Raw genomic sequence first — 19,185 nt, forward strand, 5'->3', positions numbered from 1 at the left:
TTTCATTTAAAATTTAGCTTGACTGAAAAATGCAATAATTTAAATAAGAAAATAGGGTTGCAAATGCAATTTCACGATAACTTAAATGTCACATGAGGATAAGTCTAGAGAATGCAAATCAGTCAATCCAAAGTAAATATCTTCTAAGGACGCTTTAAGGCCAGCAGACAAAGATCAATTCTGACAATCACCAGAGTACAGTATGTTCTTTCATAGACATTCCAAGACTTCACAATTCATGCCATGAAACCAAGCAACGACCAACAAATGGCAACGGGGTAACACACTCATCTGACCAAACTCGACAAACATGTCTTTTGTTGTTAGTCAGTACCGTGTGACTTTAGATAGTAAAATGCTGTGGAAATGATACCCCCATGAACAGCAAAGCAAATGTTTCGCCAACTGTATTACATAGCTGTGCCATGAAAAAACTGTATTTTGTTACAAGCTAATAAATGGCAAAAGTACCCACCTAGCCCACCTAAAACCACCTAAAACCAATTTTATAGCTTTCTGGGTTGTGTGAAGTGAAAACGTTGAGCTGACCAGTGACAGTTTGGACCCTTTTTTTTACTAATCAACCCATAAAACCCAAAGAGCACTCCATAAAATGAGACAGTTTTCTTATCTTCAGGCTGAAAAACTTCCTTCTGGAGTCCTGAGGTAATTTAAAGCTTTGGCCATTATGGAAAAGGTCTCAAGTTTAAGACTCCCCCCTCCTCCTCTGCTCACCCTATGCCGGCCCAGCAACCCCTGCACTACCTACACAGAGGACACAAGCCAAGCATGACTCCATAATGATGGTTTAAAGACTCTGACGTTCATTAAGACGCTACGCTTGACGAGCAGAAGGGACCCTCTAGCCGTTAAACGATTAATAGACCGACTGCCGTCAGGATAGCCATTATCAGTGGCAAAGATGTCTTTGCGCAGCATGAGGTTAGACTGATGGGTCAGAACGAATGAAATGGGTGTCAAGTGGCACCAATTAAACGTCACTTTTCCATACCTTTAATAGAATTCTCTATGATGCTTGTCGTGCAATGGTGAAAATTAACATTACATTAACCGTTTCATTAGTTGTTTATGTGCGAACATCACATAATTCTAAATAAATGTCAATGATTTTCACATTTAAAATAGAGGCTCTGATCTAATTTTGCTGCTGAATGTTGTTCTTTATGTTTTTCAACGAACATCTTAATAAAATTTTTATGCAATAATGACATCGTGTACTCACCCTCATGCAGTTTTAGCCCTGAATGGCTTTGTATCTTCAGCAAAATACACATTTTTAAAATTCTCTGCAATGTTTTTCCTTTCTCTGTATTTGGAGACACATTATTACTTGTGTTATTTAAGGATATGTCTGATACCCTTTGATTTATAACTTCATACACCTGGCTTTAGAATAAATGGTTGTACTCTGGCTAGATAGATGGACTTTGCTTATTTCTCTTCTTGAAGCCAAAAAAGATTATTTATGGTCGGTGCGATCAGCTGTAATGGACAGCAGTAAAACAACAGGTCCATTTTCATTTGCTGGAATCTTTTCCAGCTGGAACCGTCAACAAAAAGCCATTCTAATCTTATAAGAAGTCAAGCCACATTAAGAAATAAGGGCTTTAATGGACTTGGTTTCAGACCTTTTCTTTTAACGAGAACAGTATTGAGGTTTTTGACATGCCCATAAATGAAACGCAATGTTCTATTGCTGTGTAATGAGAGAATAGAGAAGGCGGCACGTAGAGATGATCAAGATTAATAGCCTCCATTGACCTGACTCCCATTGATTTATGATTGTCTTAATTAGGTCAGGTATGCCATGAGGATATTAAAACCTCTCACCTTTTTTACAACGTACAATGATAAAATTTTACAATTCCCAACCGCAAAACATTATGGAATCCTAATTGTGATTCCATGCTTTGAACTTCAAAACTTATTGACCGTTTGCAACTAAACACATTACACCAAGGAATGTGTTTTCTCCTTATAGAAACTCAATACCTTTCCAAAAGGAGAAAAAAGACATGATAAGAATCAGAGTCATCTCGCCTTTTACAAACTTAAGATCAATCACTAATACCTGTTTTCATTGCTTCGGTTAAAAAATAGGGAACTTGTCATTAGTAATTCTGCTAAATAGCCCTTCAGCATTGACAAAGACCCATTCAATATGTTTATCTTTCCTTCATTGCTTTACTAGTCAATATTTCAAGCTATTATGTGCAAGATAAGGATTCAGATAATTCAATGCTTTTGCATTTGACCCTGTGTGATAAACTAGATTATGAACACAAACTGCTTTATGTGTCAGTGTTCTACATTAACTGGTTCAGTGGTACAAGGATAAACCATGATTAGTGTTTGGAATCTGAGTTAAGAGGCTATAATTATTGTATCAGAGCAAGCTGGTTTATTTAAGAAATGCTGACAGATTTCTATGCTACTTTTGACATGAATTCAAACATTTTCTTCAAACATGTTGCATGAGAAAAGCACAATCTATTGTTATGCAATTCACATTTGATGGATCTTAAAATGTATACGTCTGATAACAGAAAATAAATAAAGAGTAAACCTACAGCACACCACTTCAAATCAAGATAGCAATCCTGCACACAGAAAGTCAAGAAAAGTAAAGCATGTCCATTCTACCATTTAAAGTTTTAAGGTCAGTAAGATTCTTTTTAAAGAAATTTATCAGCTAAGGGAAACAAAAAACATTTATGTTGTTACAAAAAAACTTGCAAATATATGCATAAATGCATTTTTTAAACATTCTATTACCTCAAGTATCTTTAAAAAAATATTTTTATAATTTCTGAAGGATTATGTGACATTAAGGACTGAAGTAATGGATGCTCATATTTCATCTTTGCCAAGAAAGAAAAAAATTACATTTTAAAATATATAAATACAGAAACCATTACAAAAAAACCCTTGTAATAATATTTCACAATATAGATTTTTTTTTAACTGTATTTTTAATCAAATAAATGCAGCCTTTATTAAAAGTCTTACTGACCCAAAACTCATGAATGGTAGTGTAGACCTGATTTTAGTCCTGTACAATTACATGTAACAATGACTGTTAGCTTAATTCACTGTATTCATATACTACATCTCCTTCACGGCAGCAACATTCTATGTAAATTTTCATATTCACAGCCTGCGCATGATTCCAGTTACTCATGTTGTTCCTCATCAATACTGAGAATATACAATAAAGTAGCACGACAACATCTCTGCCAGAGGTGTACCCAGAGAATGAAAATTAATGTGCATTATATTTTGACTCAGTGGGAGAGAGAAACCTTGTTTTATGTTTCTCATATTACGGGTAACAGAAAGTCGGCCTGTTTGATTTATGATACCAGTGTTTAAAAGTCATATCAATTTGAAATCCTACTTGACTCCATTTAATGAGTGCTGCGTTGTATATCTCTGTGTGCGCGTATCAGCAACATCATTAAATGCATTCTCTCAAGCGATGCAACTGCTGACATTTCCCATAGTCATAATAAACCAAAACAAAAGAGCCTGTGGATGCACAGAAGATGGAAAAGCCCTCATGCTGGTGGCTTATACTGTTCTTTGTAAACACCAGCAAAAAGGAGCTCATTAAACACAAAACTCGGGGTCGGATTGCTACTGTTACAGGTAGAGAACAAATTAGCCACTTGGTTTTTCCTCTTCCTTTCTTGGTAATAATGTGCAAGACCTTTAAGAACAAAGAGGTTGGTTTTGGCATGGAAGGTGGCCAGGACAGTGAGATCATCTCACAAGCATGGACAATAACGCCACCAGAAGGGGCAATGAACACGGCTAGCCATTGGTGGGGGCAAAAAAAAAAAAAAAGTCCCTGGCTTAGTCTTTTGGGCTCATTTCCAGGATAGGTGAAGATGGAGCAATGTCAACACAGACACAAGCACAGCAACAGTGATAGAGAAGCTCCGAAGACGTTCACCGCATGGATGGGCTGCACATTGGGGTGTCCACGTCCGGTCAGAGGGGGCTCGCAACACTGATCTGCAATGAGATGGAGGGGAGAGGGAACGGGAAGGAAGAGGGAAAGACATACAGTACGTGCGTGGAGCCAGCACAGGATGGTTACGCACACAGAAGGTCACGCCAGAGAATGAAATGCAGTTTATTCACAACACCACAGCGGCGAGTTAATAGAAAAGATGATTACAAGAGTGCAAATGACAAACCGATTATTTGGGTGCAGGTCGGGAAATAAACAGGGATGAATGCCACAATAATGTTGACATATGAGTGGAGAGTGAGCGAGCAGTCCAAACCAGTGTCCGTTGTAAAGGTTTGTTTGATTGAGAAGATCGCAGGGTGTTTATAGGCACACAGAAAGGGAAGTTTAGTGGCAGTTCATTGCAAAACAAAAAGCCCAGCGATTTGCGATGTGGCCCAGAATGCGTTGCATAATTCATTAGGTGGGAATTGGAGAGCAGGATTGTTTAGAGTGAAACAACGAGACGAAGCACAATAGAATTATAAATAAGAGCGTGGGCCAGTGGGGATGAAGGGGTGCAGGCGGAGAGGGAGAGAAAAAGGAAAGGATGAGGAGGAGTTGGGAGAGAATATACAAATGACATCGAATTAACAAGGTAAATCCAAGCAGCTGAGAGGCAGTGCTGTCAACACACACACACACACACACTCTGATGTATGCCTATGCATGCACTGACACTGTCTCTAGAAATATTTCATATATAATTGGACAAGTCCAAACTAAATTTAAATATCATCTGTCAATACCATGGTATTTTTCAAGACAGGCATTTTGTCCCAATAGCAGACTGCAAGCCATATTTATTTATCATATACTAAGAAGATAAAATGAAATAAAATAAGTTACTTGATCTATCTATCTATCTATCTATCTATCTATCTATCTATCTATCTATCTATCTATCTATCTATCTATCTATCTATCTATCTATCTACCTTCCAGCAGTACATGGTGGCATTGTGAAGTAATTGTTTCCACCACTTTATGAAATAGCTTACAGTCACATTTTTGTGTTCACCAGTTGCATCTCCTAATATAAATCCACTTACATACAGCTGCAGTTTTGCTCGCTTCATTAAAACAAACACTGTTATTAGATATGAACCTGGGACCCCATACACTCAAAAGCGAAATGCTTACATCGACACCATTACACATCCTCTACTCCCAACATCTATCAAATAAATGAAAAAAATCCAGGGATCAACAGTGGCAGGAAGCTAGAAAATTACAACGTTAAACCCCCCCCCCCCACATCTTACACGTTTTTCCAGCATATTTGCATATAATTAAACCGCCAGTACTATTAAACCACAAACACAATACCTTGACCAGTACTCTTAAAATGGTCTTTTTTACGTATTTCCACTTTTTTTTTCCTTCTAGATGGAAAATGTGCTCTTCTGTTTACAGTAGATCATGTGGCTCACATGGTTATAATTTAGGCATTATTTTAAGCACACAACAAAAGAAAATGTTATGCTTTTTTATGCTGAAAAATGATCTTCTTCCTGATATCCCACTCACAAAGAACACAAGTATTGAGAGTTGACAAGTGATCGATAGACCTCTTTAAAATGTTTTAACCTTATATTCACATTAGAAAACAGAAGTACTGTATTACTGATAGGGGAACTGGAAGCATTTCCCCTGACCTGTTCTGCCAGTTTCTTTTGGCTGGTTGATCACCTTCATCAGCTATTGACACTATTATGCCTCTAGCAAATTACCCTTCATCCATGCACCATACAGAGCCACCCACTGACTACATATTGGTTCTGAATTACTCTTGAATATTTGTGATTTCATGCTGACAATAGGCCCATTGGGACCAAGTAACCCAAATATTTAAAAGCCTTTTTATAAAAACATGACTTCAAAAGAGATCCAACTGCAAAATGCACTTGGCCAATCAGCCAGTGACATGGAGGCACTAACTGCTAGACAGTTAGACATATACGCATAATTGGTTTATTTTTGTAGTGGCAATTTCTTTCTTGTCCATTTTTCCCTTAGGGAGATAGCGCTTCCACTGACAAATCGCTTCTGATTAAGACAGAGAAACAGTTTACAGTGGGTTACTCTGCACGTTTGATTGTAAATGTGGGATACACAAGCTCTATCAAGCGTGGGTGGGTGGCAAGTGTGCTGAACTGTAGCAAGGCATATAATTATAATAGGAGACATAATTTCAGCTATAGATATTGTGAGTGGGTGATGAAGTGCTGTAGGTAATCGGACTCAATTTGTCATATGGAAAAGAGATAGAGTACTCTGTGTGTTTTGTGGAAGTGCGTGTACCTGTGATATCAGGTTTCTGAGGCATGGAGAACTTCACGAAGGTGGGTTCAGACAGGCCTTTGACGTTACGTGCAGTGATTTCCACCTCATACTGTGTATTCCACTGGAGCGGTTGCAGCAACACGAAATCATTCACACCTGGAACCAGTTTTGTCATCCACTGCTCTTCTTTATCCTGCAAAAAGCCACAAGTGTTTATACATTTTGCACAGGCATATGAGTATATGATATTAACGTTTGCTTTAGGGGACATTTGTTCTCACTGTACATAGGAATAAAAAAGACAACTTGTTATTGTATGCGAACATGCAGGTGCGCAAATAGTGGCTAAATGCTATTCTGTGTGAAAATTTCATATACGGTGCTAAAAGGTAAATGATGCAGGGGATGATAAGCTATTCTGTGTTTTTATTTAAGCTTCATTAGGAACATTCACTTGCGGACTATTTTTTAGCGGAAGGACGGAATTAAACAAATTTCAATACATATATTTTTAGTTTTAATGTTTTTTTATTGTGTGGTAACTATTTTATAATTTGCAACATGCCTAACAATGCCCTTCAGCTGTGATTTATTCATAATTTAACACAGTCTCTCTCACCTTACTAATTAAATATATTTACATACACATTTGTATTTTTTTTTGCAAAATAAGTTAACTCGTGCTTTTCATTGTGCATTCAACTGCTGTCTTGTTATTTTTATTAAGGTATTTTATAACTTAATACAGCTAACTACAACAAAAAACAATACACTAAACAACTTGTTTTTTACTTTTGAAAATGAACTTGTGTATGTGTGATATGGTAATATCCACAGAATAAAGCCAAAACGTGTGTGTTCTCTCCATCTCTCTCTAAAATATTACATTATTGTTATACTCAAAGTATAAAGCCAATACTTGCTCTTTTCTCATCCAAATTGTCACACAAAGAGAGTGAATGACAGAATTGCTGATGAAAGTGGCCTGAGAGGCCATCTGCTCCTTTTTTCTAAGAGCAACAGATAAAAAAAAAGATTCTCTTCTCTAATCTTCAAACTTTTCCACACACTTAAACAGCTGAAACACTCTAACGCATCCATTATTCTCTTTGTGTCCCTGCCTGCAGAGCATCTGAGTTTGTGCGTAATATAAAACAGTGTGTGTGTGTGTGTGTGCACTTGTGTGTGCCGGCTGTTCTGCCGGCTAAAATTTTGAAACTAAGCCCACACAAGCTGCCTTCAAAAAGTCATTGCTTTTATATTTTGACATTTTGAAAACGCCTCAGCTCTTTAAAGGCTAAATGGTTGAATGTGGCTTTCACATGTTGACAGTCCTCAGGCGAGCTGTCTCCCCGGGCTCTGACATCTCCATTTCCCCTGTTCTCACCTCCACATACGCAGGCGATCAGAGACAGAGCAAATGAGAGAAAGAGAGATATAAAAAGAGAAAAAAAAAGAGAAGAGTACAAATAAGATAAGGAAAAAAACGCCAGCGGACCCTATTACGGTTGAGGACGAAGCGAAGCATCACCAACCACAGTGAGACAGACAGAGATGAAGCAAATGAGGAGACACTGAGGCCCAAAAGGGGAAAAACAAAGCAAAGGCTTGTGTGAGAAAGAAAGAGTGCCGTGGTGAACGTGTAAACATGCTAGTGTTCCAACACTCGAAAACCTCACGATCTGGAAACAAACTTTTTGATTGTGAAACAGTGACACCAATTCACAAGGAACAGAAAAAAGGAAAAAGTGCAGCGTTAAGCATAGGCACTCTATGGTCTCAGCGCTTGCTTCAAGGTAGTCTTTTGTCTAATTTGATGCCATTAACAAAGATATTTCTGAAAAAATATTTCACTGTTGTTTAAACCTCAGCAGTTACACTCTATGTGACTGATCAACCAGATAATAATATCATCACCAGTGCAATAATAAAAGTGTTCTTATGTTTAAATAGATGTTTTTTATATCCTTGTAGATATATTTCTTTTTATCCTCATCCTAATAGAGCCTTTCCTGTACAGCCATTTGAGCATTATACCATACATAACAGGCGGTTTTGCTATTCCGAATTAAGTAAGAGTAATTGATATTAGGTATTACATTACAATAAATTAAATAAAGAAAAAAAAAAATTACAATAGGACAAATAAGAACTGACAGCAGGTGAAGTGCTCAAGGAGCGAGGCTCCATTAAAAAACATTGCAGATATACTCATATGAACTGTGATTCATAATATGTTCCTGTATTAAAGGTGTTCACTGTCTTTGAACTGGTTTCGAGAGGGAGACACTTGGCAGTGGATCTTGTTTCTTTCAGACAAGAGCACGCTGTCTTTAGAGAATACCATACAGTATATTCGAGAGTGATGAAAGGCTGTAAAGGAAAAGCCTCTATCTCAAGATGGTTGGGCCATGAGGTTGTTGATTTTATTTTATAATCCAAAGGTTAAGTACAAATTTCTTAATTAGTTTTTTTGTTAATTAGTGGAATTAGGGGAACATTTTAATGAGAAGTTCTATGTGTACAAATATGAAATAATCAATGCAATTATTAGTAAATGAGATCCATAATTTGATTTATTTCACAATTTAAGACACCGATTATTCTAAGAGGGTAATTTGCCAAAACATGGCCCCCTCCAACACCCACCCACAATCATTACTCTCTTTTTCCCAAACAGCAGTTCCAGAGAACACTTCAATGCCGTCATACCTGACACACACCAGTTTAGCCAATGAGTGATAAAAAAAAACAATATTTTATCTATACTGCTGGTGCATAAACATGGGGCATGGATTTAAAAAAGAGATGTTTTTTTCACTGCTCATTATTGAATGAGCTCACTCGTCTCCACGTCTTTACTAGAATAACACCCTCTGCATTTCAGCTCAGTGTCGCACTAAACTAAAACACAGGATCCCATTTAGTGCTGCTTTTCTCCAGCTAGTTAATGACCAAGTACATTTCAATTAGTAACATGTTGTTCGGCTAAACACAACCAATACCCCACGTGAAAGTCATGAATATATCAATGTGGTTGTAAAAGGATAATGTTCAGTTATCTAGTACAACAAACTTAGTTCATTCATGCACAACAAAGGAATCATGCTGTTTTAGAGGATACTATAATGCCTTTGTTATATATTCGGATCAGTTTGACAGCTGGCACATTGTAGAGCTGTGATGGCATTTCCATTAGAATTTAACTCAAATCACTTTAAACGTTTAGAGTTGTTTAATTAATTTGTTCTTATATAAGGTCTCAAAAAATATTACACGGAATACAGTAATATTGTAATTACAATTACTACAATTTTAAATAAATAAAAAATTATTTCATGTTACATAATGCTTCAGAAATCATTCTAATATTCTACATTATATATATATATATATTCTTATAATATTTTTTGCTTAAGAAACCCTCATTATTATCATTGTTGAAAACAGTTATGCTGTTTAATAATTGTCTAGATACTATGTGATGTGTGTTTTTCAGTATTCTTTGATGAAACAAAGATAAATTTGAAACTGAATAAAAGTATTCATTTCTTATTATTTTCTTCTCATACTCAGTGTTCTAGCTGTATCTCAGCTCACTTACTGTTTTGTATTTGATGATATACTCCAGGATGGGCATTCCTCCATCATCCTGCTTGACTAGACCAAGTCTGTACGCCTTACCCACCCCTCGTTGACCCTGAACTGAAGGGGGACTTGGCTCTCCTGAATATTAAACAAACAAAAGACAAAATAATGTATGAATGGTCCACACATTCATATTCATAACTGGTTACAAATTAACTCAATGGTTAGCAGCAACATGCTGCTGCAATAGTGAAACGGCTAAAGTTTTTTTTTCTCCACAACCTTCAGTATTTAAGGGTCAAAGCAGAGGTCACTCACGTATGGGCAGAGTTTGAAAGCTTTCTATGCGGCTGAACTCTCCTTGACCTTTTCCGTTCACCGCGGCTACTCTCACCTCATAGGTTGTGTTGGGCTCAAGGTTAGTGAGCAACACGACTGCTGTAGAACAAAAAGAGAGAATGATAAATACAGAGAGATGTAAATGATTGTAACAAACATACCAAGTCCCAACTGATCATCTAAATCATGTAAATGGTTTCAAATGATTTCCCCAGTAAAGTTCCTGAATATCCATCTTTGAGTTGTGAGTAAAGAAAAATCAATTTAAGCGCTGTAAGTTCATGTATACCGGAGTTGTATCTCACACAGCTCTTCTCACTCTTCTAGTTTGGCCAGTAGGAACTGAAAAAGTTTGGCCAGTTTTTTTTTTTTTAAGTAATGTGTTTTGTGTGTGTGTGTGTACAGTAGTGAAGTAATGAAGGATTTGAGCTAAGCCAAAGTAATAAACATATAATGAAATATTTGATGTGGGATATACACTTGAGGAGAACACTAAGAATGCAGTGCACAAGATGTATGGACTTGTTTTTAATGTTTACGGTATTCGCCTTCATTTTTGCAGTTTAATAGCCCTTTCACTTTCATTATATGGAAGAAGAGTGGAAATGATGCTCTTCAGAAATGAATCTGTGTGTATTATATAAGAAGTTAAATATATAGATATAAATAATATAAACATATAGACCAAAGTCATGAAGTGAACCATCGTGAATCTTGAAGCCTCTCTGTCTGGAAAGCTGCAGCCATCTCCCCCAGAGGTCCAAAGCAGCGATAATATAATCCAATCAGGAGAAGACAGACATCTTTCCTGTTTAACAACCACGTCACCAAATGTTTATTAGCTCCCCTGCTGATTCGTGATCCAGAGGACAACACTGGTCTGAATAAACAATGGGTCTAAAGGACTGCTAAGACCCTAACTAAATAAACACAGAACAGAGAAATTCTTGTCCAGAGATATCACCAGCATCAAGGTCGCGAAACGACCCTTCCCAGCATAAATCGATAATCGAATAAACACAAGCTTTTGATTTACATTCTCAATTGGACACTGAGTGGCTCCTCGAATCTCCACAGCATGACCTTTGTGACCGCGTATCCTGCATCTCACAAAAGTTAATTTTTTGGCATAAAACAAAGGAACACTCCGGTGTGTAAGGATTCCTAAAAAGACAATAATTTATTCCATTGATATTAGAGCAAATATATGTAGGTTCAAAAATAGTTTCTTACAGGCATTCGATATGTTTAATGTGTCTATGAAATCAATCTACGCATACACTTTTAATTAAATAAAGTTTGAAATGTGTGCAAGATATTTGGAGCTTGGTGTTGAATGAAAGCTTGCAACGCTTTGCCATTTCATGTAGTGAATGAGAGGTTGATGTTTGGTGTTATATGAGTGTTACAAAATATTTGTTATTAAGAAACTTTCAGAAATATTTTTTCCCGAGGTACCAGATGGTATGTTCATTTATGCACGACAAGAAACCATATAGGCCGTGGACCGTCCTGCAGCACTGAGCCCATTGGAACATCATGCCGTGGGATGCACTCCCATGGGCCAATTGGGACCCGACTTCCTGACAACCTCTATCTTTGCTGAAACGGTGCAAACCACACAAGCTTAACAATAACCTAAATCTCTGCTTTGGTGAATCCTCTCAGGTTGCAATTTTACAAACTAGTAGCAAGTACTAGACATTGAATTTTTAGTTAACTCAAATGATTCTTACCCTCAGAACCGTGTGTGTTTGATAGATTAGTCATGCATTTAGTATAGAATAGCTCAATAAACTTTTGTGTCGTTATTAAGAATCATTGTCCTGGGGTTTTGTATTGTAAAGTCAAACTTTTCACAGATCTTAAAGCTAGCCTGCTCAGAATTAGTAATTAATTCCAGGTTTTGTATTATTTTCGCTGGCCATGAAATAAAACAGCACCGGTATGATACACTAAAATGTGGTAAACGCTGGACGGATTGGTCAATAGAGTATAGAGTATTTTATCAATTTTGAATCATTGTAAACAAATAAATTCAAAGCTTTAAGATTCGATCCCCTAAAGAAAATAAAGGAGCTAAAAATTTAAGTAAAATTCTTACAAGAGATATTATTTATGTAATATACTGCTTTGAACGTGCCAGCAAAATTAATTTTGAGTGATCCATTCATTTACTCAAACAAGACTACCAAGTTTGCAGTGGTTCTTTAATATTTTTTAATCTTTACAGCAAACAGTAATATTTAGAGTTAATTTATTCTATATTCTTAATAATTAAATGATTTGATGCTCAAATTAAACATTCCCATCAGTCTTTAGTGTCACATGATCCTTCAAAAATCCTTTGTGTTGCTTAATATTTGTTGTGGAAATCATGACGAAATTTCTGGATTCAAGTGTTTTTATGGGATTTCAAATAGTTCAAAAGAACAGCATTTATTTTGAATAGAAATCTTTTGCACTGGCAGTTTTGAATGTGTTTATTGCATCCTTGTGAAATGCAAATATTTATTTCTCCCTTTCAAGAAAAGACAGAGATCATCAGCAGTAAGTGGAAACTACTGCTTCGTCTATAATTTGTTTGGTGGTTTAACACAGGCATTGACAAAACCCAGCAGTGGACAACCTTTGTACTTACTCTGCGTCCCCTGTGATTTCACATCCTTCCAGTCCTGTGAGCTGATGTCTTTGTATTTGACCAGGTAGTAACTGATGGGTACGCCGCCATGAGAGTCTGGTTTCGTGAAGGTAACTGTGGCCACGCGCTGTGCCACAGAGCTCAGCCGAACAGAGTAAGGGTTTGAGGGAACATCTGTGACAGAAAAATTATGGGTCAGGGGAAGAGAGACTAACAAACGACTCCATTTATGTGGCGAGGCCACAGTTTCTGAGTGTATCAAAGGATTTGGTTGTGTGTCTAAAACACAGTTATAGAGCTGCTTTCAGGGCCTTACAACCCAAGCTCTCTCAGCATGAGACCTTTCAGTCCACAAACACAGTCTGCTAGAAATGACTGCACTGTACTCCTATCGCACCATCTTATACAAAATATCAATGGTAGGAAGGTAGGTAAGAAGATTGGCAAAGAGAATAAACATCTAATGAAATAACAGCAGAAAATGAAGCCAAAACAGAACAACCTACAGTGGTTTAAATATAACTAAAGTGCATCCTTGCATCTTAAAATCCCTGCTACAATCATAACACAGTGCCTCTAATGGCCCTAATTGGCAAAATAATAATTAAAATGTAATAATCCCAATTAAATGAATCTTTTTTTTTTTTAAATGAATTTTTTTCATATTTTCAGCTGATTGTGGAGAACAAGCTAAAGTAAACAATATATTGCAAACAATATATTGGACAACAATCTGTTGGAGCGATCTGCATTATATTTGAAGTCTACTGCCATAAGCTCTTCAAACCATTACTGCCAGCTGTTTTCTTCTAGCTCTGCCATGGTGTTCATCCTGATACAAAAGTCATTATTATCTGCCAAAGAGCTCTGTGAGGAGATTACATATATGTGGACAGACTTTGACAACAGCGAGACTGATCGGGACTGTTAATGTACCTAAAGTCCATTCAAGCCTTAAAGGTAAAGTGCGTCATTTCTGCGACACCAAGTGGAACTAAAATAATCACAGTTTGCAGAAAGTTCCTCACACTCCATTTGATAATACTAATACATATAGTCCCGTCCTAAACTTTGATTGAGCTAGAGGTTGACATTTTAGAACCCATGATCACAGTTTGGGCCCAAAAAGGCTGTTTCTCCATTGATGGCCATTCAAAAGCAGTCATCTGCTGCGCCACAGTTTTCTACACCCTTAAAAAGTTCTTCACAGACAACAAATTTTGTTGCACAGAGAAACATTCAGCCAAAGTTGGTTTATAGAACCATCTCTTTCTTAATTTTTTATAATCTGAAGCACTTTCTTTTACCACAAATGACTTTTTGTGAAACAGACAGGTTCTTCCTGAGACGTTTCATAACGAGCCTTTAACCTTTTAGACAAAAAAGGTTATTTTATGACATTGTGAAGCAACTTTATTTTTAAGAGTGTATGAATGACCTATATTACTGTCTCTACATGTTAAACTGGAACAAAAGAATCACCTAAAACCTTTACATTTGTCACACAGCTACTGACAGATGCATAATCATATGGATTAGTTGAACCTGTGGTAAGCACTCACCTGCCTGTGCTAGGATGAACTCCTGAAAACGCATTCCAATGTTGTTTCTGGCTGTACAGTTGTAACGGCCAAAATCTCTGTCTGACATCGGGGTAACCTGAGGACCAGCGCTGTGTTAGCGTGATCATGCATACATTTTTATTCACTGCACACAAATCTTTGGTTGGTAAATAATTGATATATAATTAACATAACATCTGACTAGCTCACTACAAGTGCATGTTTTAGCAGAAGGTTTCACATCAGAATCACCCGGGTAAGCACCAAAACTAAAAACACAACAACAAGACTAGAATTGTCATGATAATCTGCACTTTCTATACAAAGCACTGTAGATAGTTTAATTTTATAATATTTTTTATACAACAGCCTTTACTTATTTTAAATATTGTAATTGTAATCTTATTTAAATGGTATCTTTTTATTTTCTTTTATTTAGGATTTTTTAAAAAGCTTTTTCAACAAATCTAAATAGCTGATATCAGATTAATTAAATCTATTTAAAATTTTAATTTAATTAATTTATTTGGATTTCAAAAATATAACGCATTGTTTAATATTGATATTAATATATTTATATATAATATTTTTACTGAAAACAATGTGGTGAACATTTTATTGTGATCTTAGTTTCAGCAAAACTGTAATAAATTTATATAAATTAATTAATTGCTGTTAAGACAAAGCTTTCCTTAGAAAAAAAACACTAATAAATAAAGAATTTTTCAATTTTAATAATTTAAATATACAAAATAGCAATGTAATAAATGTAATTTTAAAATGTCTCCTAACTACAGTACTTGTCACCAGTGGGCTAAGACCTGAATATCATTAATGTCTAACAAAATGAGCAAAAAAAATCCAACAGGAATGAGAAAATGTTGAAACCTGAAAGCAGTGGGTGGATTACTGTACCTCGAGGAGTGATCTGCCAGGGGCACTGTATACACGCATGTTTCCAGCACCCTCGCTAGGGATGGTCAACTTTTCCCGTCTCCACAGCATTGTGGCCGGAGGGTTAGACATAACATCACAGCTAATGTTCACCGGGTTCCCTTCCCACGAGAAAAATATAGTGTGGTTGGCCTGAAACTTTGGTGCATCTGTGAAAGAAAGGTAAAGGAGTGCTCAATAATGGCATGCCGAGCTCTTCTAACCGTCATCCATCAAAAACTCATTCAAGATTAGCTGCCCGAAGTCTAAATTAAATCCTAGCATGTACCAGGCAGGTAGGAGCTTCCACATGCGCGTTAACCAAACACTTTATCATTGAGTTCTCTTTCAGCCTATAAAATGGGCTTCTAATCAAACTGAATCTGAAGCATGGCCACTTCTCGCCGGTTGCCTCTAATTTTTCCTGCAAAAACTCAAAGCCCCTCTTCCCCCACAATGTAGTGGGTGGTGGAAGATTTCATTTGTCAGTAGGTTTGAGAGATGCAATGAGGCAGAGGGTGTGGGATAGAGAACTGTGGTATTGGGAAATGCTGCATTATATGTGATTTCTCAGTCGTACACCCACACACACACACACACTGGAAGACACACACATGCAGTACATAGACACACAGAAGCAGCACAGAAAAAGCACACTCACAATCACACCCATTTTTTCCATTAAAGAGATTGATGCAGCCCACAGTGACACATCGGTGACGGATTGAGACTGAATGAATGGGTATATTAGCAACCCTGCTAGATGGTCCGTTCCACTGCACCTCATAATGAGATATATATCTACACTCCTGCTGCTACTGATTCTAAGGATACAGGATAAAGAACTGTAATATGAATTAGAATTTTGGGAAGATAAATTACTATGAAACAGTTAAAAAGTAATAATAAATATTTATTTTATAAAATGTAAAAACGTAAAATATTAAATTATTAAAACAAAAAACTTTAATCTAAAAGCTGAATAAATAAGCTCCCCATTGATGTATGGTTGTGAGTGCAACAAATTGAGAAAAAAACCTTTAAAATTGTCCAGATAAAGTTCTAGGCAATTAAGTTTTGATATATTTAAGCTAGGAAATGTACAAAATAATTGTTGGTTATTGCTACAAATATACCAGTGCTACTTGACTGGTTTTGTGGTCCAGAGTTACATATGCTTATTTAATGATTTTTTTTAAATATATTAACTATGGTAGTGTGTTCCTGATACTTAAAAAAATATTCTGCAAAGTGTAACCACTCACACTCAATATCCAAGAACATGCTCTTCTGATGTCCACCGATCCTGCTGAGAGCCTCACAGTCAAAGCGCCCCCAGTCGGATAGCTTGACTCCAACAATAGTCAGCATGGATTCACCATAACGGCCTCGCACCTCCACACGGCCATCTGAACTCTGAAAAAAACCCCCAAAACATCACACACTTCACGTATTTGAAAAACAGATAAACCCGATAATCAGAGAGTCAAGGTTGTAGGATTAAGTATAAAATCGTGTAATAGCAAGATGTGGGGATTATGGCATGACTCACAAGGACTTTTTTTTTGAGGTTTTAGAGGATTCATGGGAAGGAAGGGTACAGAGAGGCTCTTAGCACACCTCAAATGTTTTATCTGCTTTTCCTTCACATTTCTCACGGTAAATGAGTACAGAAACATTTCTAACTTCCCACACATTGTTGTCCGACTTGTGGCTTTGGGAGTACAACTGTTCAACAGTGGTATTTCCTAACAGGCTAAACTTGAATTCTGTTCTTCCTCAGCGATACAATTTTGTGTTAGTACTGATGATCCCATTACTCCCTCTAAATAAAGAAGGTAAAGTTATAAGACACAATTAGGAGTTTTTATGAGAAAACCAGTGTTACATAAAAGGTGTTATATAGCCAATATACTTGTATCGCAATACTTTTGTCACTTTTTATACAAGGCATCAATGCTGCCAAAGAACAGTAACATGTAGTATAGTTAATTAACATAACCGTAGGTGATATTATGTATAAATGCGTCTTTTTTCCCACACAGCAGCCTGCAATTCGCCACGCGTGCTACCAAGGATGTTCCAAAAGGTAGGAAGCATAATTATGCCGCCTTCAAAGATACTTTCTAGTAGAAAAATTCTAAAGCAGCATGAAATCGAAATCCAAAGCTAATTTAAGGATTGTTCAAAATTGTGGGGTTTGAAATGTTTTTTATGTTTTATGTTTTTTTTTTTTAGCGTGGATAAATTGATCAAAAGTGGCAGTTGGGACATTTACATTTATTACTCAAATAAATGCAGCCTTTGTGAGTTAAACTGACTTCTTTTATTTATTTAAATAAATAAAGTAATAAAAAATAATTCTGATCACAAATGTTTAAAAGGTAGTAGTATTTTAATGCTTAAAGCCCTGCGATGGAATGCAACGCAATCTCTTCTAAAACGAACAGAAATGTGACTCTGTGTGGAAACTGGTATGTAAATCACTAAGACCAAAAACAACAACAACAAAAAAACCTCTACTTTACTACAGCTTGAAATACATCGAGCTTTTTGAACGACTGGAAAAACAATATAATCCATGAGAGGATATGAAAGCCATAGAACAGCAAATTCCCAAAATAGATCATCATCACAGAGTGCACTGTCGGTCCCTAAAGAACTACAAACAGTCCGAGACTCTTACAAACATGGCTCTCGGGCTGTTTAACCATCTTAAAAGCACACGAGTGGAGAAGACATCACACAGACCACAACACTGCTCTGATGTAAATCAACTCTTCAGTTTTTCCCACTGCCCTCTGAAGCGTTCACTGCATAATAAGCAGTAGAGGGATGTGTGGCTGTGTCAGTTTTGATTAGTGAGAGTGAGCAGTAGTGTGGCTAACAAGAGGCAGTGCATGATGACAGTTTTGAGGCCTGTCTTCCTGTCTCAACACCCCGCTCATCATCCGAGCTGACCAAAATTGCCCTCAGTCAGTCACTAATCTCCACGCTCACGCTGACACATGCATCACAGCAGCCACAGCCATTTCCCTGCTGCTCCCTGCTGAAAGAAACAGGTCACACCAGCTTAAAGGGATAATTCACCCTCCAAAAAAACGAAAATTCTGCCGTTCCAAACACGTATGGCTTTCTATCTTCTGTGGAACACAAAAGAAGAAATTTGGAACACTGACTTTCTATGCAATTACAATGAAAAGCTTTCAACATTCAGAAAGATGGAAAAGCATCATAAAAGCAACCGATATGATTTGTGCATTGTGTATTTCAAGTCTTTTGACACAATGCAGATAGACTGAGAAATTCAGTATTCACTGACACTTAGTTCAGGTTGAAATTAAAGACTATGAGTTTGATTTGTGAACAAATCATTCAGAAAAATTGATTTAAAAGACCCGATTCAAATGAATGATTCTTTCATGATCCAGACACTGTTTTTTTTCAGAATCTTGCCAAACTCACAATTTCATCATGAAAGCAGCATGGAGAAATGGCTAGATGTCAAGATTTCCAATGAATAAATTAAATCTAGGTCTATTAAACTGCATGAGAGGACCGGTCATTTGGACTACTTTTGCAGTAATTTATGGTGCTTTTTGTCATCTGACAACCTCTCTCTTCATTCAAGAGTATAACAGGACGTAGATCAGAAATCTACATTTTGTAATCCACGGGAAAAAGGAAAAGTCTTTTAAGAAAACTTTTTTTTTTTTTTGAACATGGTATTTGTTTCTTGAGATCCACCCCAAACAAGATAGTCTATCAAGGATAGGATGGCCTTGGTCAGTAAGATTTCT

The 19,185-nt window shown here is 36.7% G+C and overlaps 1 protein-coding gene across 3 annotated transcripts in view; it reads right to left on the minus strand.

The window, feature by feature from the left end:
- Positions 1 to 19,185, minus strand: part of ncam2 (neural cell adhesion molecule 2) — a 157,368-nt gene that overhangs the window by 6,550 nt on the left and 131,633 nt on the right. For 2 of the 3 annotated variants that reach the window (XM_043248035.1, XM_043248033.1), the window contains exons 9-15: positions 16,651 to 16,801; positions 15,368 to 15,555; positions 14,453 to 14,549; positions 12,891 to 13,064; positions 10,229 to 10,348; positions 9,927 to 10,048; positions 6,341 to 6,515 (exon numbers count right to left, since the gene is read on the minus strand). In XM_043248035.1, coding sequence (XP_043103970.1) covers positions 6,341 to 6,515; positions 9,927 to 10,048; positions 10,229 to 10,348; positions 12,891 to 13,064; positions 14,453 to 14,549; positions 15,368 to 15,555; positions 16,651 to 16,801 — 1,027 coding nt within the window. Of the gene's footprint in view, positions 1 to 2,418; positions 4,039 to 6,340; positions 6,516 to 9,926; positions 10,049 to 10,228; positions 10,349 to 12,890; positions 13,065 to 14,452; positions 14,550 to 15,367; positions 15,556 to 16,650; positions 16,802 to 19,185 lie in introns of those variants that run through there. The other variant, XM_043248036.1, reaches the window with a different exon arrangement.

This window comes from Puntigrus tetrazona, chromosome 9 (assembly GCF_018831695.1).
Source record: "Puntigrus tetrazona isolate hp1 chromosome 9, ASM1883169v1, whole genome shotgun sequence".
Lineage (NCBI taxonomy): Eukaryota > Metazoa > Chordata > Actinopteri > Cypriniformes > Cyprinidae > Puntigrus > Puntigrus tetrazona.